Here is a 27844-nt window from a genome sequence, read left to right on the forward strand (position 1 = left end):
CTTAATTTTGCCTCTGCTCTGTTAGGAATGTTTAAAATGGATGACAAATGAAAGAAAAAGAACCTGTTGTGCTGACGGGAGCAAAAAAGTCCAACCTAGACAGAGAACACAGTGCTGGTGGCTTGAGAAGAGCAACATAACGATTTTATACACGAGCATTTGTTCTGTTTTCTTCTTTTAAGGCAACAGTGAAACTATTGCTCAAGGGACTGAGAAGAGTTACTGAGATTGTTACCAAAAAACAAAGACTTTATTGCACATTCAGAGTCACTCCTGTGACCCTAGCACTAAACCGGCACCAGTGGAGCCTTGCTGTTGTGGGAGCACACCCTGGGGAAACGTGAAATGAGTGACTTTTTGCTGCCATTTTATTTCAAGTCTCTGAGGAGCCATCACTCAGATGAAGACTACTGCCAGAGAAGTCCAGGGGTTTCTTCTAGATCAGTAGTTGGCAGAATAATTCATAAGATAGACACATTAACTTCTTTTTGCACCTAATTCTGTGGCATTCAACGTGCCCCTGGTTTCATTCCTTAGTCAACCACAGCCAGGAGAGAGCAGCAGGTTTGCACCGAGCACCTCTCGCAGTGAGAACTGCCAGGAAACTGTCAGCGCTGTGGAGGTAATAGCGACATTCCAGAAGCATTTTAAACAAAAATCTCTGCAAAATCCAAAGACTTGCATTAGCAGCCAGAACTGTGAATACTCGCTAACGAGTAATGCGACACACTCACTTCCAAGCTCTCACATGGGTCTGCAGAGCTATGGCATCAGCCCTGCACGCTGAAAATGAAGGGGAGTTAAACAACATGTGTCTAGCAGTGGGAAGGCATAGCAAGCGATAGAAACCCTGTTAGCAGGAAGCATCACCTTCTATTTTTCTTTCTCACACTGGTCTTTGTCCACAATGAGACTACAGCCTTCTCCTTAAAAGAATATTTCAAGTAATAAACATTGTTGCATGGTCAGCAAATGATTCGGGTATGTTTATTATAAACAACTTTGTCTAAGTGTTCAGAACTTTGATCCTATGTGTATAGCCTATAAATAGATTTTAAGCCTTCAAGGTAATCCATCTTGTAAGTCAGTGTGAACTCTAGCCAGGCTAGAAACACCTTGAGAGGCAAAGATAGCCCAAGCACACTCCGGACAATGCACGGTGTTGCCAAAGGGCCTCCAAGCAGAAGGTATCTGATCAGAGAAACTGAAACTAAAACTACTTGTTCTGTTAATTGTATCATTGAACTGCACTGAAACCTTTCTCATCTCAGAGCCACTAAGTAAAAGGACTTAGCACAATGTTTAACAACTTTGCTTTCAGCCAGTCAAGCTTAAAGCAACTTAACTTTCCCTGCTGAGAGAATATGAAAGGCAAGTATCTTTCATTCCAAGTACCTGGAAAAGATTAACGTACGTGAAAGTGTTCACAGACAAGAACGAGTGAGGGTCTTCAGAGGAAAAAAAAAAAAGAAAAAAAAAGTACATTACTCATAAGATACAAATATACTACTTTATTCTATGGGAATATTTCTGTTAATGTCTATTAAGGGAAAACTCAGATGTGGTATTATTTTTTAGACGACCCCCACATAATGAAAGCCTGCCCTCCCAACAGCTTGTCCTAACTGCTGCCTTGCTTTTTCCCTGGGGGCGGTCAGGGAAGGAGGGAGAGGGCAAAGGCAGCCTGCTGCAGCCAAGAACAGCTGCACTCTTGCAGGGGATGCCCAGGAAATACAGAAATTCCTGGATCCTTCCCCTCTCCTACTGACATCGAGGTTCTGGGCACACCTGCGTGCAACAGACACAGCTTGGACTTCTTCTACCCTCTACAGACCTACACACTAATCTTTCCAAAAGGATTTTATTTTCCCTGAAATGTTCTATCAACCATCCCAATCCAAAATACCGTGCCTGCTATTTCACTATTTAGTATAACTATGGGGAGGGACAGGTTAGTGTTCACAGAACAAGAAATCAGCCTAGAGAAGCATCCCTGAGCCTCCAAGTGCCGGGTAGTTTCCTGGCAAGGTATGTATTATGGCCGAAACATCTCTCCCGGGAGTGCTGGGCCAGGACATGGAGAAAGCAGTATCTTTGATCAGAAATGACAGACACAGATGGGCTTTGATCAGACAGAATCAGGGGCAGGTTTACTTTTCACATAGTTTTCTGTATTAAAAAATACATCAGTGAAATCTGTTACAGGCAGGGACAGGACTACCGAGTACACAACGTCAATAGACTACTTTCTGATTTTATTTTTGTTAAATTACTTTTGTTACTGCTAAAAAAATAATTAAAAAACAAAAACAAACAAAACAAAACAAAAAAAGGAAATATAATTCAAGGCTGTTGATTTTCATCTCTTGAAATTTTAGTGACAAGATCAAATATCAGACCCCTGTTACAGAAGATGGATAACTGACCAGAGCTAGATAAAAACCATACAATTCTCTTCTTTAAAAATAGTTTGGGTTTCCAATGAATTTGTGACCACTGGTCATCAGAAACACACATCTATAGCTTGAGAAAATGGAGATACAGACAGTATCTGATAATGTCCTGTCCTTTAAACACAAAGTGGGAGCTTTTCTCTTCAAAAAGACGCAGTAACAGCCAAGCCTTAAAAAAATCTCTTTCAATTTCCAGCACTATGACTATATCTCTTTGGGTGGGGTGGGAAAAAAAACACACATGGTAATTTTCTACCACAGTTCTGTTGTCAAAAGTAATACTGCATCCTTTGTACAACACTGCACGCGTTGCAAAGGTGGAAAGAGAAAGAGTGCATGGATCTTTCATTTGAAATGACAAGGCCCTCCAGATTTGCCTTATAAAATAACCAAAAACATAGGAGTAGGGAAAGAGGAGAAAGGAAAGCTGCCTTAAGGGAAAAAAAATTTCCGCGCACCACAGTATTTGCTAGATTATATCAACAGACTGCAGAGCTACTGGGCTAGGTAAGGGATTTTCTGCACATACCCCAGGACAGTCACTCTCCTGTACATACCCCAGAAATGTTCATCCCGTAACATAATCGCTCTGAAGTTTGACCTACAGCACCTCTTCCACATTGAAGACCGAACAGAGCTAGAGTTGGTATCAGCCTGGACCGAGAGCTAGATTCTGGCATTGTGTGACCCTTTAACAGCAGCCAGACAGTTGTCCATTTAGATAGCTTCCCTGGCAGACATGCCAGCGGCTTCTGCCGTCCTAACATTTGATCCCAGTTTCAAAAAAATTATAAAAGCATATGTGTACGTATATTTATAACGGAAGGCGTCTGTCTAAATACCACCACTTTCTCTCCTGTCCTCGTGAAGAGCTCTAGGATCTCCACATGTTCTTTGGCAGCAAGGACTGCCAGCCATCAGGCTGAGAAGTCACGTGAGCCACAGTCTAGCTCTCCATGCCCAACATTGTTATGGTAGATTTTACATAACCATTTTCTTTAAAAATATCTCACAACTTTTTAAAATCCTAAACAGATAAAGGATTTATGCACCACTCAAATAGGTTAGTTCATCTTGAATTTGTTCAGAGGATTTATCGGTGCCACAGGACGTTGTTTTTTGCAGCTTACACAGCTTGCTTCCTTCCAGTTCCAGTTTGTACATCCACTGTGGTTCAACATATGCCTGTAGGTGACACTATCTTGGCTTATTTGATACACATTTTCACCAGTTTGGTGCTTCTGATGCGTATTCAAAGGAAAATACCCCACTTCAGTTAGTCTGATAACTCAATATCAGAGTCCTCTGATTTGACTTTGGCAAGTTCTTCGTGTACCTCCCTCACCATAAGAATACGTGTTAACATGATGTCCAAGGTTCCTGGGTCTATGGGCAATGTGGAATACCACATGGGGCTATTGGGTACACAGGAGCGCTCAGGTTGAAGGTAAAATACATCACTTCTCTGCTTCACGCTTTCAGAACTGTCAACGTAAAGAAAGGAAGAGCACATTATCGGAAGGCAGCGTTAACATCCCTACTCACAAAAACATTAAGGAGAAACAGCAAAGAAAATGAAAGTTACATTGAGACAACACCACTGTAATTTAAACAGCATAATTCAAATATCTTTTCAGTGAGTTGGTTTTCCCCCTTCAACTTAGGGAACAGTTAAGTTATTTCCAGGTCACTTAGCATTAGTGGCTTATAAAGAAACCAAGAAAATTAGAGTGACTTCTTTACAGATATGGTTCTTCCGTCATAATATCATCCAATTAATGGTACTAACATCTTGATATGATTGACAGATGCATTTAACATTCAATCTCTGAATGAAACTGGTTCTAGTGTTCCAGAATTGCTGTGCACTTTGGCACAAGAAATGTTCAAGAGCTAGCAAAACTAAATTCTAGCTTGCCTGCTCATGGTGCAGAATGGTAAGCCCATCTGCTTGAAAGACTGACCGTCTGACTCTGAGGCAGCTTTCAGGCTCTGGTAGGAAGACACAAAGCCCTCTAGAGCAAGGATCCCTCCTGCCCGGCTTTGGAATATTCACATTAAAACAGCAAAGTGAATTTTTACTGCTGCTTGCACCACCGCAGGGGCTCAGCTGTGATATATGATAAGGAGCATGAAAATGTTTTCCCAGCCCAAGGACAGCTAAAAGCTTCTAATGATAAGCAATTGAAGACAAGGAAGGTATGAAGAGGGAGACAAAGAGTCAGGACAGCTGCTACGCACACCTTTGCTTAAGTAATGGGGCTATTTGTAGTAAGCTCAGTAGGTGCATTTTTGAGGGTGATTTATTTGAGTTTTAGCTGACACTAATGAGATGCTGTTTCATTTTGCATGTGTATTTTCTTTGAAGAGAGAAGAACATCACATTCCACCTGCTCAGTGATCTAACTAAAGTTTATATAGAAACAGGAGAGACAAAATGATTTATATCTATGTCCTTGCTATACAGTCTCCTTTCTAACTCCTAAATATAAGTTAATCTCACATCTCAGCACGCAAAAGCTATCAGCAGTTTTACCTAATTCACACTTTTCCCACCCTCTTTCACAAGGAACATGATGTCAGGGTATTAGTTATAATCTTCTCAAAAGAAGGATCCTGTACAGGAATTAAGGGAGATGAGAACACCATGGTCACTGTAGTAACGCCCTCTGTTCATATTTACACCCTGTGGATGTGTAAACAGACGTTTAAAGAATACATCTCTCTCTGTAACTCTACTCTTGACTCAACACCAGTAACAAATACTACCTATTTGCTGAGTTTAACAGCAGTGCTGATGCTGGAATTCCTATCAGCATGGTTCCATTCACACTGAGGGACCAGGAACTGGAGAGAGGAGCCCACAGCACAAGCACAAAAGGTCTGAGTGGCATCCTTGCTCAAATGCCTCTTCCAGTCTACATACAGATCAAAAATCAAGTTCTGCCACTTACCATTTTGATAAGTAAAATTCATAAAGTCGGACTGGACATCGCAGGGGATTATCCGTATTTTCAGCCATTTCCACTGCTGTTGGAATCTCCTCATCTTCACTGCGTTTCCTTTTGCCTACAGATAATTTATCTGGATACACAAAAATGGCATCACAGAAGTTCAGTGAAAAACAGCGCCTTCAAGAATAAGCCCTAGTCACCTAGCCTAGCATCTAGTGATGGGACTTTGCATCACATGGAAAGACACTACTTGAACTGATTATCTGTCACATGCAAGTCAACTGGTTTGCTCTGCTGGCTGGGCAAAAGATTGCACAGGCTACAGGCTGTCCACAGCCCATTCCGCTTTTAGAAAGCCAACAAGAACTAGTATCTAGCAGAAAAATAGGGAGGATATAATTTTTCTTAATAAAGCAGAGTTCACGTAACACAATGGAACTATTAACTGAAGAAGCCGATAGGGTGAAAGACTTCCCTCTTCCAAATACCAGAAAATAACTGCGAACAAAAATCTGTCTGTCTTTGCCTCTGAGGTCAAGAGGATAGTCCCTACTCATGTGCAAGCCCCTAGCTTCATCTAAACTGCTGTTCTCCATTTGGGGTGCCTTGTTTATTCACCCCACAGACCTGGGATAAATCTGGGAATTAAAAGGGCACGACAAGGGTCTGGACCTCAAGAATATGAAGTCCTGAGAAAAGGCCTTAACTCATGCAGTAGTTAGTGAAGCTTTATGCAAGCCTAGGATGTTATAAAAGACTATTAAACAAATTTGCAGCCAAATGTGCGGCACCTCTTTTCTAAGTTTTGACTGGATGCCTTGGCTCATGCACAATTTCTCTTTAAACCTTACTGGAGTGAAAAAAAATTTTGAAAATGTACAGGATAATAGCATATTCATAGCTCTGCTTACTGCAGAACATATTTTTCTCCCCGGTCTTTTTTAAAAAAAGGAGCAGACACCACAAATATGATTGCCAAAATTCAGATGATCAGAAAGCACTCACTTACCTGATTCTACCTCTTGTTTTTGAAAGGGTGGGAAAAAACGTAAATATGTCATCTTAGTATTATACTTCAGAGTTCGGGTGCGTCTCCTAACATGGGCAAAGGATAGTTTCAGGTGCTCACTGACATTCTTTAGTTGGAAGTATTTGGTGTTGAAGAATAGAAGTGTGTTCAATAAAACAATAGGGGAATATGCACCCAGCTGTTTACATTCCCACAAGTGTTCCTCTTCAATTCTTGAGAACATATAACCTAGAAACAATGGGCAAAGAAAAAAGACAGTTATTTATGCAATTTTAGGGCTGTCTCCACATTCAGTTACAAATGAACAGCTTTTACAGGCTGCATCTAACCTAGCAGATTTTCAGAATTTTCCAAAAGCAATGAAAACATCATACATGAGCAGGGTGGGAAGGCAGAAATGAGTAAAATTAAGTAGGCAGATTTTGCCAGAGATGCATGTAAGTCCTCTTTCAGCTAACCTTCTATATTAATGAACCGCGTATCAGATCAAATTCGGACCCATCATAAGCAATTCTAAATCCAATAAAACCAAAAACATTGCATGCACGAATATAAGAGGGAGCATGGAGAACCAAGCTGTGGAACAGCATGATCTTCCAATACCTGAAGAATGGAGAGAAGGATATAAAGGAAGATTGCAGACACCAGCAGAATCTCACTAAGTTCTAATTTCACTGTGTTAAACCACAGTCAGCCAACTGCAAAAATGTGTAATTCCTAAGACATGGAGCATGAGTTTAAAACGTACCATCTTTATATACAAATACCCCATTGTGATTATCATAAGTCAGCTAGGAAAAGGAGATATGGGGCGGTTATAAGAGGTTTGTTGTGAAAAAAAAACCCAACCCAAACCATCACTGTATGCAGCAGTCTCTAAGTAATTGGATTATTTCTGTATTAAATAAAAAGTTCATTTTCTAAACGAAAAGCTAGTCATGGATGCATGCATGGAGTTGCCAACATCACTCAAGTTTTGCTGATATTTTGAAAAAGATCTTACGTACTAAAACAGCTGGTGTCCAGCTTTATAAACTGCATGATCATACTTGAAGACCAATTAAAAATATCTGCAGAATTTGGGAACTCTTCGTTTGGAAGTGACTGAGGTGAGAAGAACTTGGAATTGAGGAGTTGAGACAAGATTCCAATGATTTGCTAATGTGATCCTTGGATTTATCAGAAGGAGTATTTCCAGTACTAATAGGGAAATACCAGTGCAACTGTACATGGTAGTTGCAGTAACTCATCTCAAATACTATATACAATTCTGGCTACTTGTATTCAAAAAAGATTAGCCAAAACTTGAGGGAAGAGAAGACCTAGCATGTTAACTACTGGAACGGGAAGCCTTTCTTTCAAAGGAGTTGAGAGATTGATCAGAGGCAAAAATATATTTAAGTGTAATCTGTAACTGGCAGAGACAGACATAAAATCCATGATGCTAGTCTACCACAAACAATTACATGGTGGAGAAAGAGGAGACTAATGTGAATGCCTCAGATCACATTCTTCTTCAAGGCATTGAGAAAATATATTTATAATATGGCTTTTTCATGCAGCTACACAAAACAAAATAATTGTCCTACCGTTTGGAAGAATTGTAGGTTCCCAGATTTTCAAAAGTTTTGTAAGTTCAATCATAAACCTGGAATAGGGCTCGGTAAAAATGTTATCTATTCTACCATTCTCAAACAGGTACTACAAGAGAAAAAAATGAAGACACAGTTTGTGATTATGTAACACTGCAGAGAAGATACAGGACATCAGATTCTTTTCCTTTCTTATGTCCCAGTGTCTTGTGGTCCAAAACACTTTGTTGAAATCTTCAGTGGGACACCAAATAAACTTTTCTGCAGGGACTGGGACCTCCCCAGTATGAAATGAGAGATCTAGGCAAGAATTATTGTTAATATTCCAAGCTCTAGAGCTGTTTGCTGAAAAATCATCATCCTCTAAGTGTTGAATATTATCGAAAAAAGTCTGCCTATAAAAAGCAGAAGAGTTATTGAGTATTTTTCTGTTGAAAAGAACATCACATGCTTCCTGACAACAGATATAGGCCCAGCACTAGGCTGCTGAAGTAGCTCAACTTCTGGCATCAGTGTAAAAGTCCCTTAAATTCTTGTAAAGCAGCAGTTGCAAAAAGTTTTCTACCAGTCAGGTGTGTGTATCAATAAATAAGTCAAAACTGGAACAAACAAGAATTGCTGATACTCCTAGAACTTATCAATGGCACTTTGAATTTTAACCCTTTCTACATTTTTTTCAAGCATAGCCAGGAAAAAAAAAAAAAAAAAAAGTAACTCCATGCCTAGTCAAATGACAGCTACTTCTGTAGCTTTTGATTCCTTACCTCCAAATGACTGTTTAAGGAAAGGAACAAGCAGGCTATTCTAAAAAGAAAAAAAAAGCCCCCCCTAACAGAAATATACTGAACATTGACATTTAAACAGAAGTTAATACTATACTAGTCTTGTACTGCAACAGTTTCAAGGCAGGTAACAAGGCAGGTAGCAAGGACTTAATACATTACTCTTAGCATTCATTAAATACAATGCTATTATTCCCATTGTATTTTTTCTGTAAATATTGCCAACACAACAGGTATCTGTCTAGCCACTGAAGGAGCTCAGACTTTGCTGAGTAACCTCTTCCATGTAAACTTGTCTATTAGAAGAGCATTGTGCAACTGTTTTAGATCTAAAACATTCCATCATAAAGCAAATATTTCTGAGGAGCAAATCATTCCTATACATAAAAAAGGATCAAAAAGGTACCAAACCCAAAGATTTGAGTCTCGGTAGAAACACCTAGCCCTCCATGCCACATTCCTCCCAAGTACAGAACAAGCCTGTTCACTCTGATCATAAAAAGGTCCAGACAAATTAGCCAAACATGGGATTAAGACAGACTAAGAATAAAGCACAAAAAAAGATACATTCTTGCCTCTTCTACAAAACCCAAGCAGCTACACGGGACTATGGATATAAAGCATAAATAACAAGAGCAAGTTTTTTATGTTCTCAGCAATGCCCTAATTCTCTTGCGTTACCTGCTGAATTCCAAGGCACAAATATAAGATGCTGTCAGGATCATATTTTTCTCCATTTGGTCTCCGCACCTCTTGAATAAACTGGCACAAGCCAAAACTCAGCTCAGCAAAAGTGCATGAGAGAATGTCCTCCTTGAGTTTCACAGGACGAACTGTGGCCAAGAAAATTATTAGAAAATTAACTTAATTCAACAGATTAAATCTTCACACATTCCTTATTATTTCATGTAAGCAGAAATATTAAATCTTCTATCTCATACATGAAGCACCCTGTATGACTAAACTTGTGAACTATTTCCTATCTGTTGGCTAACAATTAAATGAGGATTTGGCCAATAAAAAACAAACCACCTGCATGTGCAACCAGTACAAACGCCGCAACTGAGTAATAAGGCTGCAAGTATTTAAAGCTAAGACATCTAAATGTTAGGGAGTCTGCTGACCCCAAAGATGTGGCATGGCAATGGCTGCGTGTACTCAAGGCTGGCAGCGCTGGGTTCATAAATAGGTTTCACCTCTATAGCTGGACTCAGGGGAATCCTGAGTGAGGGAAAGATCTCATGTATTTCCTAATAGTTCTGGACATGAGTTGAGCGCAGCATATTCCACTCCTTAAAGGGAGAAGGAAGGAGGAGTTTAATGGGACATGCATGGGATTTGGAAAGGGAAGCAGAGCAACCAGGGAATCGATCGATCAGAGGATCTGCAATGAAATTACCAGGCTTGGCTGCTCCACACCTTACAAAAGTGCCTCCTTGGGACTAAGCAGGGAACCTTTCTGGGAGGGGTGGGGATAGACACAGTTTCCTGGAACCGACTGTAATATTTGCTTCCTTAGCCACAAGAACAATACACAGTAACTCGTGATTACTCTTCTTCCGGGAGACAAAAGCCAGCTGTTCTCATGTAATGACAACAAAAATTCCAAATAAGAGAGGAAAAAGCAGATCTCATTCTACCTAGAATTTTTCTCTTTGAGATCCTTCTTATATAAGCCCTGGCACTCTTATTTCTTTACATTGCAGAAGTATTTAATATGGTTTGCTCTCTTCCCCACCATCCCCCAAAAGCTCAGTTATATTCCTGACTTAAATTCTCTGCTTGACTCTGAAGATTTGCCCACAAAACTCTCAGTGCAAGCATGTAAGACAGATTTGAGATCAGGGAAAAGGGGAGTTAGACATTGCCAAATCCCAGGACTGCTGTGTTTTTGTAAAAAAAATAAAACAATCCATAATTAGAAAAACAAACAAAAGTGACATTTATATTGTCATTATTATCTATCACGCTTTTAAGGCTAGTTTCAGGCAGGGTGCAGCACAGAATGGGTAGACTTTTGGAAGGTTTCTTTCCAGCTGTGAAGCCTAGAAATAAGGTGTTAAGATTTTAATGTTGTAGCACACAATTTTTTTTACAGCAAACAGTTATGCTGACAAACATATACTTTGTGAATGTGTTAGCTACAGACAAAAAAGATGGGGCCAAGTTAGTGTTGTCAACTTAGAATTCTGGCCTGATAATAGCTCAGTAAAGGCCCTGCAGCTGCATAAAGCATCTCTTCTACAAATGAAGAATTACTACATGCAAATGAATGCAAAGTGGAGGTTAAAAGGCTAACATTTCTAATGTTGAAAAGAAATTTGGTATTTTAGAGCCTGTTTTTATAGGTAACAGATGAATTAAGAATGTAATAGCTATGATTTTTAAATGCATGAAAAGATGTAAGACAGTATTCCATAAAATCTTTTCTCCACTCATGGATATTTTAAAACTCAGTAGTATCTGATCCTAATTTTTATTTGAACAACATATCACGCCAATTGCTCTTCAACTAAGTATTTCTGTTTCCCCTGAGAGAGAAAAAAATTACCCGAAAACTTCAGGTCCCCTTGTTCCTCCTGTGCGTTTTTCCATTGGACCCAGTTTTTCCAGGCGTTTACCCCGTACATATACTTTAGGGTCATCCCAGAAACAGAGCATCCTGGGTAGGAGCCCTGCATCAGGTTCCGGGGCTCTACAGAAACTACAGACTTCTTCCGTCCCTACAGGCAAACAAACAAATAAACATTTAATAAGCTCTTCATCTATGGGTGCTTAACTCGATCTCACACAAAAAAGGCCATTATACTGACATGATAACAAAATCCTACTCCCATGACAGAATCTGAGTGGATATATATGTATTTTTAATACGTAGACAAATATTAACCACATTTTACAGAAAAGGTGCAATAAAATACAATAAATCTCTCTGTGATAAATATGCACAGAAATATATTCCTCTCTAGCCACACAAGGAAAGATTTATTCTTTCCTGTACATTATGACACTACTTAAAAGACATCTCTTTTGGAGTTTTTTGAAATGATACACATTTAAAAAATGTTCTGCACTAAAAAGAGCATTTATTCTGCCTAGTTGCAGAGGGGCACGAAAGAAAATCTCATCTCATATAGCAGAACAGGAAAAAATATATAGTGTAGTTAAATCGAATTCTCATTTTCACCCTGGAGCAGTATTTTTTTACTTCTTAGAATAAGCATGCACATAATGTTATTATTTGAAATGCAAGGAACTTGTGTTCCAGAAGTACTTTCTTACCCGTCTTTTTGGCTGTGGGAAGCCATCTCTATGTCTCCGTCTTGCTCGTGAACGTGAATGCAAACCCAGTCCTTTACTGAGAGGGTCAAATGAGTCTGAAGTCAAATCAACACCATTAAGAGTTTAATTATATGAATTAACAGCCCAGGTAGAAGTGTCACTTAGATACTATGGATACCTTACAGTTGGCAATCACACCTGTATATTCAAATAATGCTTTACCTTTGAATAATTAGGCAATATATATACCTTCTGTATAAAGAAAGTAAATTCTCAGAAGAGGAAAAAAGCCTACGCCCCAAACAGTGGCTGTACTTATTCAGGCAAGCTTACATTCTTCTGCACCACTTGCATGGATTATACCTAGGGACACAGAAGTGATAAATTCAAAGGAGTCAAGCAAGACCACCTGCTACTCCTGTCTGGGGTTCTGTAGAATGCTGTCTTTAAAGACAGCAATAATATTTTTAAAATAGTAATTTTTAGTAGAGCTGATACATTACTGCAGCTTTAAATATCCAGTTTTACTAAATGAAAACACATACCCTTCATAAGCAGACTGCTGGTACTATGCTTAGTCAGAAAATTGTGCGTACTTTTATACAACAATGCATTTTTCTTCACATTATACAGACCTGATGGAAAATCTGCCTCCAGGTCCTGTTCCACATCACCTTTGGAGAACTGCTTCAGTTCTGGATCTGGTTCTGGCAGGGCATTTGATCGTAAGGCATAGTGATTTAACTCATCCTCCCAGCTGTGTGGAGTGGACACTGCTTCTGATTCTAGATCTCCACTGTAAGTGCTACCTTGGTCTGTAATGAGAGTGATCAGATATACCATATGCTATAGGAAAGGGCAGAAAAAAGAGGAGTTTGCAAGAAAAGATGCAGCAGGATCAAAATCCATTTGCAAAAAAAAGAAAAAAATCTAACTGACCTTTCTCAAATATCTTGGGATCCAGGAAGAGCTCATGCTCAGATGTTTGAGATCCTTTAGAAAAAGAAGGAAATCTGTATGTACAAATGTCTGACAGCTTACATAACTAACATAAAATACTTTGAACACGAAAAACCTATGTATTAGGTCGTAATACTAACACACGTGATATGTCTTCTCCTCCACTAGAGATCTCCTAACAGCTTTCTACCTTGGTCCTGCTGTTATGGGAGAAACAGAAATGCAGAACTATCCCATGTTTGCTTTTCCAAATGTTTCCATCCCTCTGTGTTTGAGTCATCGGTAGACAAGTAAGATATTTTGTTCTTTTCAGGTTGTTTCACTTTTATTACACGGGATGATCACTATCCAACACACTCTAACCTGCAACAACCTCCAAGAATCCACCATAAAAAGCCTGATAGGAAAATATTCTTGTAAAGCAGCTGCTCTGTCTTCTTGATTTTGACTCCTTCTGCTAATGCATAATGCACTGATCTGGAGATTACCACCTCTAGTAACCTGTTACTGTCACCAAAAGTCATATCAGCACCTAGGATCAGGGAAAGGGAATGCAAAGACATTTAAACCACTGTCAGTGCTCAGTATCTAATGTGGGTTCTATGTTAAGCACAGCTCTACTGAATGTTGGCTCAAACCTCTGTGAGATTACAAAAGCTTCAGAAAGGTGCAACTATAACCAGCACCTGAGACAGGAATGATGGAGGAAGAATGAATTAATCTTAAAAGAAAATAGGTTTTCAAAACAAAGAATAGAATATTGTACACAGAGGCAAAATTATCTCCAAATATACTGTACAGCTGAATTCTCAGAAGGCCTCCTCATTTTAAAAGAATAAGTAATCAAAATTGCTAACACATGACATAAGCACTATAGTTCTGTCTAGGTTAGCACTTTACCTGCATGAACACTTTCACTGTGGAAAATAAATGTTGGTAAGACAAGAGGACCATTTAACTTGGTATGCATACTTGGGAAGCAGCCAATATAGGCCCTACATCTATTTCTCTATCTATCTTCCATGATGAGAGGACCTTCCTTTTTAAAAGGTTTCCTTTTTAAAAACACCACATACCACCGTGAGAGTGTGTTTTTTCTTTCTCCTCATCTTCAGCAATCATTTCTGCCATCTGAAGCAGATCAGCTTCAAATGGATTTGTGGGAATCTTTTCCTTGATATCCTGAATAGTTTCAATGATCTTATCAGCATTATCCAGGGTAGTTGGGAAGAGCATGGGAACTGGTACCTACAGAACACATGATTAGAGCATATTTGGGGGTGAAGGGAAACAGCAAATACACAAAGGAGATTTCCTCTCATTTAACCTTACATATATTTTAGCACTACTAAATTTAATTTTAAAGTAACTCCAGACTGGACAACTTGTTTCATTTCTGCAATAATCTTACAAATTAGTAGTTTTGTGTGATGATGCTTAACCAAACATGATGCGATAAGGAAGGAAATGGCTTCAACAACTCCAAATATCACTTGCATGGCTCATCACAAAACCCAATGACACTGCCCTGCGTCCTGTTCAGAAACAAGACTATAAACCACTTCTCTAGTGAACTGAAGTATAACTTACAGGTACTGGCATTCCAAGTGGAACTGGTGTGTATTGAGTGTAGAGGTGAAGGGGCACTGGCACAAACACTGGTACAGGAACAGGTACCACAATGATCTGGGGTTGAACAACTTCTTCTTCTTCTGTTATACCAAAGATAGAACAAAACAAAAAATGTTTAACCGTATGACTATCCAGTACACTCCAGATTGTCCATGATAATTGTTTGGACTTCTGCTTGTAACTCAGTGTGCACAGTACCGTGTCTTGGTTCATAGTCATCTTTCACTTTAGCACTGTTGTAGCAAGTATTAATACTACAGTTTGGAAAAAACAGCACTGTGACTACATACACGATACTGGAAGGGAAGAGAGTGGAAGTAAGTATTAAATACTAAGGTCTGCACCCAAGTAAATGGCGTGTTATTGCAATTATCTCACAACTAACTACAAGACCACAAGAAGGTACCATTAAAAAAACAACTACAATCTTCCCACTTAACTTCATTTTCCTCACTAAGAGGTTTACATCAAGGCTAGATACCCCAAGCTCTTTATATAGTAACAATGATGAAAAAAGCACTCCTCAATGGCAATCTGGACTATGTAATAGCCTTTGAAGGTGTTTCTGTTTCCTCCTAGCCCTCCCACAGAGGGAGCTTAGAGCAAATATGAATCTAATGAAATGATCTTAGAAATAGGGACTTAATTTTCAGAGATTCTTAGTATCTGTATCTAATAACTAAAGGAAAGTAAGAGTTGAAATAATCTTTGAAAAAATCATGCACTTTATCAAAATGAGCCTGCTCTTGTGGCTTGAGCTGTGAGAGCTAAGAACTCACAAATTCTGTCGTCAGGAAGACAAGTTCCCTCCATAGCCTTTTGCATGTCACTTAACCATTGCACTTCATTCCCCACAGTTAAGATGATTGCAGAATGCTAAAGATGATCTAAAGCAAATCTCAGGATTCGTCACACATGAAGCTTTACGGATTTCAAAGAATTGCAAATATTTTACATCTGTAAGGCAAGCTGCTACTTGGAAAACACCATACAATAACCTGAAAACTATTTAAGGTTTTAAAATATATTAAAAAATATTCTCTGTTACACAAATCATGCATTACTCTCTCAACTGCAATATAGACTTTTATAAAATGGGTAGGAGATTAGAGACATACCTGTCTGGCATTCTTTGTTTTGTGTGTGAGGTTTGCAGGAGGTGGCCTTAGTCTGTGTGATTGGCTTGCACAATAATGCTTTGTTTTTTAGAAGCCTAGGTGGTTGTGATGGTGGTAGCTTTAGGGCATCTGTCTGAGTACTAGCCTGTTTGGAAAAATACAAAGGAGGGCAGAGTCAGTATTGGTTTGAAGGATATCGTAAGATTAGTATTTGTTCTCTGCTATGGGAGGTTGAACAATTTAAAACTCTCCTTGCTGATAAAAATGATCATTTAGAAACTATTGCAAAAACAGCTTGCTAATGTATTTGGTGCTTTCTGGTCTTCACCTCAATTTATTTTAATCAAACAATAGGCTTTTTTTTTTTATTAGCAGTGCAGTGAACAGATCTGCAAGAATGTTTGGTTTCTGTAGTCAAATAACCTCTATAAACTTTTGACCTTGGAATCTTACTTATAGCAAAGATATAAAGAGGAGTTACATTAAGATACTTTTGATGACTAAAGTCTGGCTGATACAGATACCCAAAAAACTTAGTAAACTGATGTGAAACCACTGAAAGGAAATAAAAGTAAAAAATGAACACAAATGCTGGCAGTATCAGTATCACTTCCTGATTACACACAGACTGACTATTCGTGCTTGAACTAATTTCATGTCCTGCTAACCGTAATTTTCAGTCATGCATTCAAATAACAGGATCTATTTCATTAGGGAAAATTCATACCATAATCCATAAATGACAGTTCAGCTAAAAGCAAAGGTGACAGTCTTCAAGAACCTAAGAGCTACATAATAAAATCTTCATATTTTAAGAGAGTTGCAACATGTATACCACATACCTCAAAGAGCTCAAGAATAGGAACTCTAGGAGTTATTCACAGATAAGTGGTGACAATGGTTCCCCACAGTTCTGCTACCATACTACTAGGGAGTGGGGAAGGAAAGCTAAGCTGCAAGAGCTTGGTCATGTCAGCCCCAGCAGCCCATGCTGGTCCCTTTCCTCCCATGCTAGTCCTTTTGACATCACATCCCACTTCTGGGCACAAAAAGTAGCCTCAAGTACAGAAGCCACACATGAATTGCTTGAGAACTACAGCCATCTCAAGATCTACAATTTGACAAGCTTTGCCTTAAAACATCTTATCAATCTGTCAGTGGACACAAAAAGACTTTTATACCACACAAGTTCTATTCATTTTAAAAAAAGCATCTGCAAGCTGGATGAATTTTAAATCCCAATCACAACCAGGAAAAGCAGTTACAAAATGACGGTGCAAAATTCTTGGATACTTTACTTGTTATTGATACAATCTGGACGAAAGTGAGAAAAAGAGTCTCTCGTAAAACTTACATCTCCTATTATTTTTGCTGTCACAGTAGGGACTGCACCTGTGAAGAAAAAAACCATACAATAGCTTGTGTACTTATCATCAAGGACCATAACCCATACGCTGCCAAGGTCAATAAAAAGAATTCCCATTAAACCTCATTCCCTGGTGTATGTACATAAATTTAAGTCGTTATTTATACCTATGTAAAAAGAAGGACAAAACTGCAACCATCTGCACTGATGTGAAGCATAATGAAGAAGTCGCTGTTGTCCTCAGTGGAAAAGATCCCTGAACAAATATAAATGTTCAGGAATAGAGATTTAAAAATACAGGCATCATATTCAGCAGTCTTACCCTGTAAAACATTGTTGGAGTTAACTGTAGGCTGGGCAGCAGGGGTGCTTGCAAGGGACACCACATTTGCTATGACAGGGGTTGAATCCTTTCTCAAAGAAGGAGGGCCTGATGAGGAAGCTGGTGCCATAGAAAGGTTTGCTGGACAGAGTGAATAGAAGAAAACTAAAATAAGCAATAAGATAATTTATAAAACAGCATTTCTCAAACAACACCCACCCTCCAGATTTATCTTCAAATGAAAAAGCCTGCTGTACGAGAAGGGAATGTAGGTGTCAAACTGCAGCATTTCAGTTTAAATAGGAGCTGGTTCCACAAGCAAACTTAAGATGTTTCCCAGTCACTGAAACATTTCACAAGTTCACCATAGTATGAAAAGCAGCTTTCTCTTTCTAACAGTATATGTATTACAGCAGCACTCAGGAGACAAGAGGACTGGATGCCTCACTGTGCTTGGTACCAAACATACGTAGTATAGGAGACAGCTGAGATCCTGACAAATAATGAATGAGGTGGATTTTATGAGGCTCTCACAGTTAGAGGAATTCTTAGGTTCTTTCCATTTGAAAGCACCATTCCTTACCACATCACCATGAATTACCACATTTCATCAGAAAACAGTTGTGAGTTGTGAGGCACTCCATTATCCCGGCAGCCCCCAGTTCAGAGAGATGCCTGGAGACCAGTTTTGCAAAGGCGTTGCACTTGCCTCAGCTGAAGTTGCAGGCACACTTCTGGAGAAGCAGGCCCACCATACATTTTGCTATCCTTACCAACAGCCAAATGTGCTGACGAGACCAGGAATGTCACATGGTATAGTTATGGCCTGAAAGTATGAAGTTACTTATGTATTACACTTAATCAGGGAAAACAGCTCCTACCAATGTAAGCAGCAGATGTGCACAAAGTTGAAGAGTTGAATATGGCCTGGTGCGTACTATAAACTTTCAGTTAATATTCTTTATTGCTTGTTGGGTACCTTACTGTTGCAGTCACCATCACTCAGTGGGAGATTATGCCCCTCTTTAGGATCAGTGCTATTTCTGCCCTTTGTTTCGTTTCCTCTTCCTGTCTTTGTGGGCCTTTCTTCCTTTCTTCCCTTTGCATTTCATTCCCTACAGAAACTCACAGTTCCTATTCCTGTAGGCTTCATTCCCACCCTCCTTCCCATTTCAGCTGCTACAATAATGAGCAAGGAAACAGCTACAGCGCACATTAATCTTGGCATTGATACTTCAAGAATCAACACTCGATGACATAGAAATGGTAACTCTTCGTATGCCTACAGACTACACAGAATGGGCTATTTTAAGTGCATATTCAGAAGTCTGTATTTACAACCAGTAAGTCTACTAATTTCACCACTTGATTTTTTTTGTTAAATGAACATTAACATTCTACCATATCTGGCTATGAGTTATCAAGTACAGGAGACAAGCTAGGTATTTAACATGTCTTCAATAGATACCAGTACATTTTACCCCTATAAAATGGGCCTTTGTTTTATGGAAGTGATTGAAAAGCAAGTGCTTTTCTTTCATCTTCTTTAAAACCACAATCTAGGTTTGGTATATGAAGCAATCTCATTTCATACCTGCAGAACTTTGAGACTGTCTGAAGTAAGAGAGAGATCTAAAACTGAGCCCATTCAATGGCAATAGGCAAGCCCCCCAGTAGAAGATATATCTTAAAAAGTTCACTGAATCGAGTTTCCAAATAAATGTTCATATCACTATCATGCACACCAAAAGGCAATACTATTCCCAGCCTATTTTACCTGTGTTGTTTGGGGGTGGAGGGTCAGAAACACTTTGCTGATTACAGAACAACAGAATACAAAGCAGATTGCAAAAATGCTTGATCTCCCCTTGCCATTTCATGGACTCACTGAGTTTACCTTGTCTCTTACAACCATCACACTTTGCCATCTAGGAAAACAGAGTGAGGGAGAAATTAAACACACTTGTAAACAGCAACAAAGAGTATGTGTATAAAAACCTCTTTGCACCCTGCTCAGCAAATACAGCATAAAGAAATCTGTAAGGGCACATCATTTTTGCAGTGTAACACAAAGCAGCAGAACATTCAGTGTCTGTTTTCCCATGACCCTTATTAAGTTTTCTCTATATAGAGTACTGGTACTCAAAAGTTAAGAAGGATTTACTCATCACTCACATATATGCAATATATTGCATGGACACAGAAGTCAACTACAGGCAGTTCACATAGCTCCTAATGTACAAAGGTTCTTTTGCTAACACATTTGTGTACTAGAGGATGCTATGTGAGAATATTGCTTACCTGGTAAAACAAAACTGTGAATTTAGACATGCACTCCTCTGAGCAAAATTCCTCCATTTTCCCCCCAAAGTGATTCTGGACCAGTTTGGGGGAAGCCTGTAAACAGTAACTGCACATTTTACAGTGGTTTCCCCAGCGCTTAGCCAAGTCATGTTTATAGAGCAGTTTACAACCTAAAATAAGAGAAAATAGCAAAAATCGAAAAACATCCTTCAATATCAAAATGACATTTGCTCGGCACTTCTAGTATTCAGTTATGTCTGTAATAATTTGTTGAAACATACCATTAAAATGTAAAGTGTGAACAAAGTTCTGTTTTTCTGAACCTAAAAAACGGTTTTCTAACCTAAAAAGATTAGGTTTCTCTTAGTATCACCAGTAATTTTAAGGGAAAACACTTCTGACTTGATTTGTCTGAGAAACAGTCTTGCCCTTTCTTACCTTCACTACAGAATGGTTTATCTATGCCTGAGAATCGCACTGTCTCCTTGATAATTTTCTCAATTTTGCAGTATTCACACATTGCAATTACACTGCTCCTCTTCTTATATTCATCACAGCAGGTCTTCCCACAGAACTGGAACGTTTTACCCTGCAACACAGCCAGAATGTTTTGGTTTCAATGTTTCAAATCCCAGATAATACATTTAATTGTTAATAAAAACTCAGAAGCGTATTTATGCCCTTGGTAATCAACAACAGACAGCACTAGCAAATAAGTCTCCCCATTTAGCTTTATAACAGACAGCACAATTTTCTGCAGAAAGCCCTCACCCATGTGCTTTGTCCTGGAATTAAAAGGATCATCTCTGGGACCAAGAACCAGGAATGCGCTTACCTAGCCAGGCAATCACAGGGTTTGCGGGTTTTTTGAGTTTGGGTTTTTTTCTGTTTTTAAGATCAAAGAGCTACTATCAGTATTAATTTTGATAATGGTTAAATGATACCAAAATCAGTTCCAAATTCCTCCATAGCAGGTCATAGTAAGCAACAGAGCAGTACTGACAGACCATTGCATATAAGCTACAATTTCTTGGGTTTCTGTTGAGAAACACGAGCTTGAAAAGCCCTAACCTTTATTACCTTGTAGTCAAGCAGTTCTGGCTTGGTTGCAAACAATCTGTTGCAGTGCTGACACCTGAGTTTTACAACAGGGCGGGCAAAAGTCACTTGCTGGGACTGGGCAGCCAGCCTTTGTAGACCAGCTGCAGCTGAACTGCTCATGGAGCTGGGGGACACAGTCGAGGTGGTGCCACCTGCCGATACCGTTGCCCCCGAGGGAATGCTTACAATGACTTGACCTTGTGACAGAGGTACCACTGACGAGTTCATTCCTGCAGGCTTGTTGAACAAATTCTGCAGGAAAGCAAATTGAGGAATAGACTTTATTTTACAATATTACATATTTTACCCGACATCCCAGATATTTACACCATCAATTTATTATTCTGTTAATTCAGCTAAGAAGAAATCCTAGATGTCACACCTGAAAAGCTACTACACAACTGTAGCTGCAAAAATTGCGTATGCTCCCATCTGACATAGCCAAGTGATACTGAGGGTTTGATGAAGTTTTACAGCTGTTGCACTGAACTTGAACACCTGAGGGTGAAACAGAGAAGAAAAAGTGATTTATGCAACATCAAGTTGTATTGCAGATAATTTTGCACTGTGCATACAAAAACAGAGAATCTGAATGACAAGCCAAGGTACACACAGAAGCCCAAGAGGAAGTTTCTACAGATTCAGAAGCAGACACTGCAGCTGTGGTGCCTGTTGCTTGCCAGATCCTTTAATTAATCTCCCAGTATCCCTAGGATGTCAGTAAGCATTCTTCTATTTTACAAGAAAAATAGCTGAGAATATGTTTGCCTAGATCAACGCAACATTAGGCAGAGGTAACTAAGCTAATCACCCTGGAGAACAACGGGCAGAATAGTCACAGCAGTGGTATGGCATATGTCCACAGAAGTGGATTTGTCTAGCTGGGAAACCCACCAGCTGCACTTGCAAGAGTAGAAAATAGATTAAGGTTTATTATCATGTTTAAGCTCTCTAAAAACAAAGCTGAAATGGCTGTACTGTCACTGTTAGGTTTATCTATGGTAGGAAGTCCTTATGCTCCCATCTCAGCACCTCCCTTTAAAAAAATAAAGCCACTTCCCACCCTCCCAAAAGAGAGTATCAGCCTTAACTTTCAAGACAAATTAAGTCTGGAGATGAGCTACATAAAATTATGGTTCTAAAGAAGTAAAAGGATAAACTTACCTGCAGAAGTAACCATTTTTACTCTATACGCTGACAAGCAGTTAACAGAGCAAAACAGTTCAGTTTTTCCCAAGTTATTTGTGCTCTCTATCATCTCAGCTGAAGATCTCAAAGATTTACACAGTGTGCAAGGTGTAATTTTAGCTGACTTCTGTGGAAACATGGAAATCCGGTCATTCATTTGAAACTTAGTATTTTTATTAACCTGGAAATAAGTTGCTAACATATAAAATGTGTATAAAAGTGACTGCCAGTGCACTTGAAACACCACTTATTTTACAGCTGTAGTATTTATGATGCAGGTACACTTAATTGAGTTCTCCAGTATGCTTGCTATATTCACACTTTGACCACTTGAGGCTTGGGCTATCTCTCATTCAGGGTAAGCGCTACCTTTGCAGGCCAGTTTAAACAGTACCCAGGCTGTCAGGGTGAAGGCCTACAGGTGCAGTCAACACTACGTGTTGTAATAGCACGTATCAAGCACCTTGTATCAGACAACTTCAATATTTTTGCTGAGAAGTAACATTTTGCTTATGATTTTTAATACATCAGCTATGTATGTAAGCAATATTCCTATTCAATAGATGAGAAAACAAGAAACAGAGAGAAGCAGGTTCCCTGAAGATGTATTTGCTAGCAAAATAGGGGAGAGATGTATCTCCTAGTAATAATCACAGTTTTCAACTATGGTCTAGACTACTTTTTAAAAGACATAAAAAGAAGCCTACCTTACATAGACACATTTCCTGTGTTTACAACAGTGAAAGGTTTTTAAGGTCTTTAAGTTTGGAAAAAACTTTGAGAACTAGTGCACCAGATCATTTTATTATGACAGCCTTAAAAATGCACTTTATTCTATCAACAGCTATTCTAGATCTTCACAGAAGGACAGAACAGAGTATATGTTTCTAAGGATTTAAAAACACCCACAAGCCCCCAGAAATTATCAGAATGTATCTGACAATTGAGTTGAATGCTGTTTAAAAATCAGTAAAAAATAGATTAGACTTAACCTTATAAGCTTTGAACGTCCTGTATTTTCAGGAAGACTAACATATATGGGGTTTTGATTAGAGATGCAAAAGCAGCATGAAATCCCTCTCCTTTCCAGCTTATTTAATTTAATTTCCAGATTTGTTTCAGAGGACACCTAATGTTGTAGATAATTTTCTGGATGAAATACTTAAACCAGATTTTTTTTTTTAATTCATTAGGCCTTTCTTGGCCTAAGTGGACTAAATAATGGAGCAGCAGAGGCAAGTCACAAAATGAAGTTACACTGTCTTATCAGAGGGCAATTTTTCCTAAAGTAATTGCATTAAAATAAGTCAGTCAAAAATAATTGAGCTATTATAATAAATTAAGGTTCTCTCAACTGCTCAGCTCTTTAAGAGGCTCCATTACAATAAAAATTAAAAAATCAAAATTATCAACTAATTATTACTTTTCTTCTCCACTTAATTCTAATGCTACAATTTAATAGAGAATACTCAAACAGGGACATCTCAAAGGCTGAAAAAAAGTGAGTGAACTGCTGCTGAGTGGTCCCACTGTGTCTTCTCTCAGACTGGAATACTCTGGTAACCACTTCAGTGGTAAGGCAAACACAGCAACATGTTTGGGCAAAGATTAAGCAGCAAATGGCAAAAGGAGTTATCTTAGACCAAGAGAGTAACTGAAATAATCAACTAATAGATTGGGCGTTTCTTAAAACACCCAAAATCTAATCAAAGACATATTTTTAATATTCAGTCAAAATATACCTGCTTGTATGCTGTCACACATGTTGAACTGCAGAACTTTTTTGACTGTCCTTCTATCTGAAGCATGTGACATTGGCCAGAGCCACTGTAGCAGTATCCTCCGCAATTCTCACAGCAGTTCATGGTCAAGTTGTTAGCCGAGCGGAACTTGGAGAAGCAGGCATCGCTGCAGAGCTTGTGTACAACGTTCTGGTAATTCACTTCGTGTCTAATCTGGGAGAAAAGAAAAAATATATAACAAGAATAGAAAGAATATGTATGTTCATCTCTGAGATGGCAAGTTGTCCTGATATAAAGGAAATTCAAATGACAGTTGGCAATTACCACTGCATTCTTCTGGCACATGCTGCACTTGGTTGAAATGCTGTTAGTATGAATAGTAACAACAGGTTTCCTTTTCAGTTCATATGTAGAAAGACAAGACTGGCTGCAGAAATCCTTACTGGAGTTTGTGTTGTCAAATTGGGCAGTGATTACATCCTTTGGATTTAGAATGTCTCTATGGAAAAAAGAAAAACAAACAAACAAAGAGAGAAAGAATTAATGTTGGTTTCATGTCAACTTGCTGTCCTTTCTTTTTCTGCAGACTAAACATTCTCCAGAAGAGGGTGGATTCACTTAATTTAAAGCTTTTCTTTTTGCTGATCTAAGTACCTGACTTCATTTTTCTTTTCCTATTAGGAAAATAGTTAAGAAGTACAATTCTCAAGCAGATACTTTGTGAAATATTTCGCACCTGGACTTAGGAGTGGCCTATAAATACATCAAGCTGTATCATTAAATCTTTTCAAAAGAATCTGGGAAAAGATAACTGTTCTGTACAGTCTTTACTAAAAAAAGAATTTAGAAAGCAGGATATGTGGAATAATTCCCTTTAACAATGAAAATACCAATCAGAATGGGGTAGGGAAAAAAAAGGGAAAAACGGAAGGTCACAATTTCTAATCCCTACGTAGTTCAGTCCAAAACGATCTGACTAGTATTGTAACTTTCCATCTGTTACCTCCATCTACGGTTTTGTTTATTTGTTGCCGGATTTAACAAACTGAACTTTCTCCTTGTATTTTCTCTCTTTTGAAACAGTCATTCACAGAAAAGTTTCAAAGCCCTTAAGTCAAAAAAATAGGAGGAAGTATTTATATAATTTTCTTGGTTGGAAGGATGCCTCCTTCTCACTTGTCTTGACAGAGGTAAACCATTTTTCAACAGAATAAATACAAATTACAGCCAAGACTGCTAAACTTTCTTACAAGGCCTTTTCACACTGAGACAGCAAGTGAAAAGAATAATTAATTGAAGTCTCAAGTTTAAAGTCAGTTGACCTTGTAAAATTGAAAGTAATAAATTTGTTGTTGAAGAAATGATGAACAAAGCAGCATTCCTTTTGCAAAGTAACTTTCATAACTAAAAATAATATATATGAATAATTCTCCTCTATAAACAGACTGCAGCACAATCAGTCTGCAAAGTTATTTGCCTCAAGTTAATGGTATAGTAATATGATGTCTTAAAGAGCCAGCCACAAAGGTCTCCTTTTGCTAATTTGGACATAATAATACAAATGAACACAAAATAAGTAGGCTCAGAAAAGCAAATCTCGCCTTTCCACTCTAGGCCTAGGTAGAAAGTAACTGATTGGGGTGGTGAAACCCCAACTACCTAAAAAACTCAATTCTTAATAAATTTAATCTCTCTACATCTTATGAAAGCAGCAGTGACATATTCTGAAGAGCTGAGACCTACAGAAATCTAAGCTCACAGAATGGAGCCAGACTGAAAAGTTAGGGGTTTTTTTAGAATCTAAGGAAATATCCTGCCTCGAATATATTAATTTACCTATGTTTTATTTCATTTCAGGGATTCAGTAAATCTATTTTCATCTAGAAGAAATAACACATAACATATTTTTTATAAATGTACTCGTTAGTGGTTTTGAGAGTGCAACGACATTTTTAAATGGCAGAAAAATGTAGTACCTTTTAAAATACGGTTTTTCATATTTGGCTCATTTAAATCAAAAAAAGACAAGATGCACACTTCACAACTAAGGCTTTTAAATCTATGTGAATGTAAAATCTGATTAATGAAATGGAACTGAAAGCGGACAGACCAATTAACAAGTAACAGTATCGGCCACAATTTTTTGAAGGGAAGCATAACAGAAGCGGACATTACAGAAACAGCGTGTTGTGTAAAAAGAGAATTGACGCCTTTCATTATCTGCTTGAATATCAATTATTACTAGAACAAATTAAAACACTGTCCTACTTTGAGCAGCTTGAGCAGGTTTTCTTGGTAGAAGCTGGTGGGCGAGAAGCTGGAACAGTGTATCCAGTGAGGCACAGTGTGGAGCAGAAGAGCTGGGTAGAGCCTTTCCTCTGGTATGCAGTTTGCCCCTTCTGCAGGATTTTTTTACAGCCAGAACAGGAAACCCGAACAGCTGTGGTTGGAACTGAAGGAAGCATTTTACTCATGCCAGAGGATGCCACAGCAGGCTGGAAACCTGATGACAGCTGTGGAGCTAAAAAAAAACAAACCACAGAGAAAACATAGAGTAACTGTTATATATGTATTATACGTAATTCACTTCTGTGCAGGGGGCAAGCACAAAGCTTATGACTTCACTGGGTTGTCAGCGTCTAAGGGAGAATTAAGTAGCAGATGAACTCGCCACAAATACATGCCCTGTGCTGGTTTTCTGCATAGCAGATTGTTTAAACTACTCTTAAGACTGAGAATGCACTTTTAACGTCCCTTTCACATTCAATTTTCCTTTGCCTCAAAAATACAATTATTTTTCAATCTCTGAATTTCATTGTCTCTAAAACAGACTATTTTTTTCCTACTGGGGTCAGACATGGCAAACGAAATGCAGAATAAACTGCAAGACTATTTGCAAAGGTGATATATTTTAAAGATTTAAATAAAGTTAGTCTTGCCTATTCCTTACCAAGAGGACTGCCACTGACTGAAAATACAGCACTGATTTTCAGCTCCCCTTCCTGAGTTTTTGGCTGTTGGCCGTACTCCTAAAACAAAGGGAAAGGAAAAGGAGAACAAATACACACATGTAATAACAGGTTACATGATTTCCATTCTTTCATAATGCTGTATTGAATCTTAAGGAAGAGAGAGTCTCCTATGCCTGCTCCAAAGGCCAGGTTTACAGATGTTGCTGTATAAGCACCACACACAGAACCTGGTCAGACGTTGACAGCAAAGTACAATGGAGGGTGTCATGTAGAAATGGAAAAGTGCGGCCGCCTGGTGCATTCCCCTTTCCAGCTGTACTCCAAGACACCTCAGAATTCAGCCAAAGTTTAAGAGAAATCTCTGCTTTCCTCTCACACAAACTTTCCATCTAGAAGTGCTTTGCAGTCCTTGCCCCAATTGTGTGAAACGAGCTTTATCTTCACATTCATAGATGATAATAATGAAATAAAGACTGGGACTTAGATGGTGAGAAGCATTCTGTACTTAACCATGAGTTAAGTACCTTGGAGGAGCCTAAGGTGAAGCTTCGCAGCAGATCAAAGCTGGCACTACTAGAGCCAGACCATCACAGTCCCTGCTTAGACTGGCTTCAGTGACAGGGGAATAACCTCACACTTTCTACAGGACGAGAAAATCCCTACAGACAGTCGCTTGTGGAATAGCTGACATACTATAAATTACTAGCTTACTATAAATTACTAGCAGCTATTCATACTTTGACACCATGCTTCCTGCCCATGCTCTCCCTAGAAATCTGAACCATAAAGCAGCTTCTAACACTCTACACGTAAATCTTAGTAGGCTGAAAAGCATAATCTCTTGGAACTACAGAGATGATAAGATTTAACCTACTTACAGTCATTTGAGAGTAGTGAGGGCATGATGTCATGTTATGATTGAGCTAAATTCACAGTTGCTGTCTGGCTGCAAGGTAAGCCAATTCAAAATCACTAAGCAAAATTAAGCTCTTACTTCTCAGTGGCAGCGAACTGCTCCCTCACCTTAAGCCATCTCTTAAAATCAC

At 38.7% G+C, this 27844-nt stretch overlaps 1 protein-coding gene across 5 annotated transcripts in view; it reads right to left on the minus strand.

Moving 5' to 3' along the window:
• Positions 1–1496: 1496 nt before the first annotated feature.
• Positions 1497–27844, minus strand: part of ZMYM4 (zinc finger MYM-type containing 4) — a 44639-nt gene continuing 18291 nt past the window's right edge. For 2 of the 5 annotated variants that reach the window (XM_052810481.1, XM_052810484.1), the window contains 24 exons: positions 26777–26855; positions 26095–26347; positions 24151–24325; positions 23827–24039; positions 22061–22211; positions 21279–21394; positions 20876–21148; positions 20234–20384; positions 19793–19965; positions 19269–19419; positions 17492–17632; positions 17158–17195; positions 15804–15948; positions 14644–14765; positions 14130–14301; positions 13033–13086; positions 12729–12908; positions 12094–12188; positions 11363–11534; positions 9493–9644; positions 8027–8138; positions 6417–6665; positions 5408–5537; positions 1497–3937 (listed from right to left, as the gene is read on the minus strand). In XM_052810481.1, coding sequence (XP_052666441.1) covers positions 3730–3937; positions 5408–5537; positions 6417–6665; positions 8027–8138; positions 9493–9644; positions 11363–11534; positions 12094–12188; positions 12729–12908; positions 13033–13086; positions 14130–14301; positions 14644–14765; positions 15804–15948; positions 17158–17195; positions 17492–17632; positions 19269–19419; positions 19793–19965; positions 20234–20384; positions 20876–21148; positions 21279–21394; positions 22061–22211; positions 23827–24039; positions 24151–24325; positions 26095–26347; positions 26777–26855 — 3705 coding nt within the window. In that variant the 3' untranslated portion in view covers positions 1497–3729. Of the gene's footprint in view, positions 3938–5407; positions 5538–6416; positions 6666–8026; positions 8139–9492; positions 9645–11362; positions 11535–12093; positions 12189–12728; positions 12909–13032; positions 13087–14129; positions 14302–14643; positions 14766–15803; positions 15949–17157; positions 17196–17491; positions 17633–19268; positions 19420–19792; positions 19966–20233; positions 20385–20875; positions 21149–21278; positions 21395–22060; positions 22212–23826; positions 24040–24150; positions 24326–26094; positions 26348–26776; positions 26856–27844 lie in introns of those variants that run through there. The other 3 variants (XM_052810482.1, XM_052810483.1, XR_008238616.1) reach the window with 3 other exon arrangements.

The sequence above is a fragment of the Harpia harpyja genome, chromosome 16 (assembly GCF_026419915.1).
Source record: "Harpia harpyja isolate bHarHar1 chromosome 16, bHarHar1 primary haplotype, whole genome shotgun sequence".
NCBI classification, from domain to species: Eukaryota; Metazoa; Chordata; class Aves; order Accipitriformes; family Accipitridae; genus Harpia; species Harpia harpyja.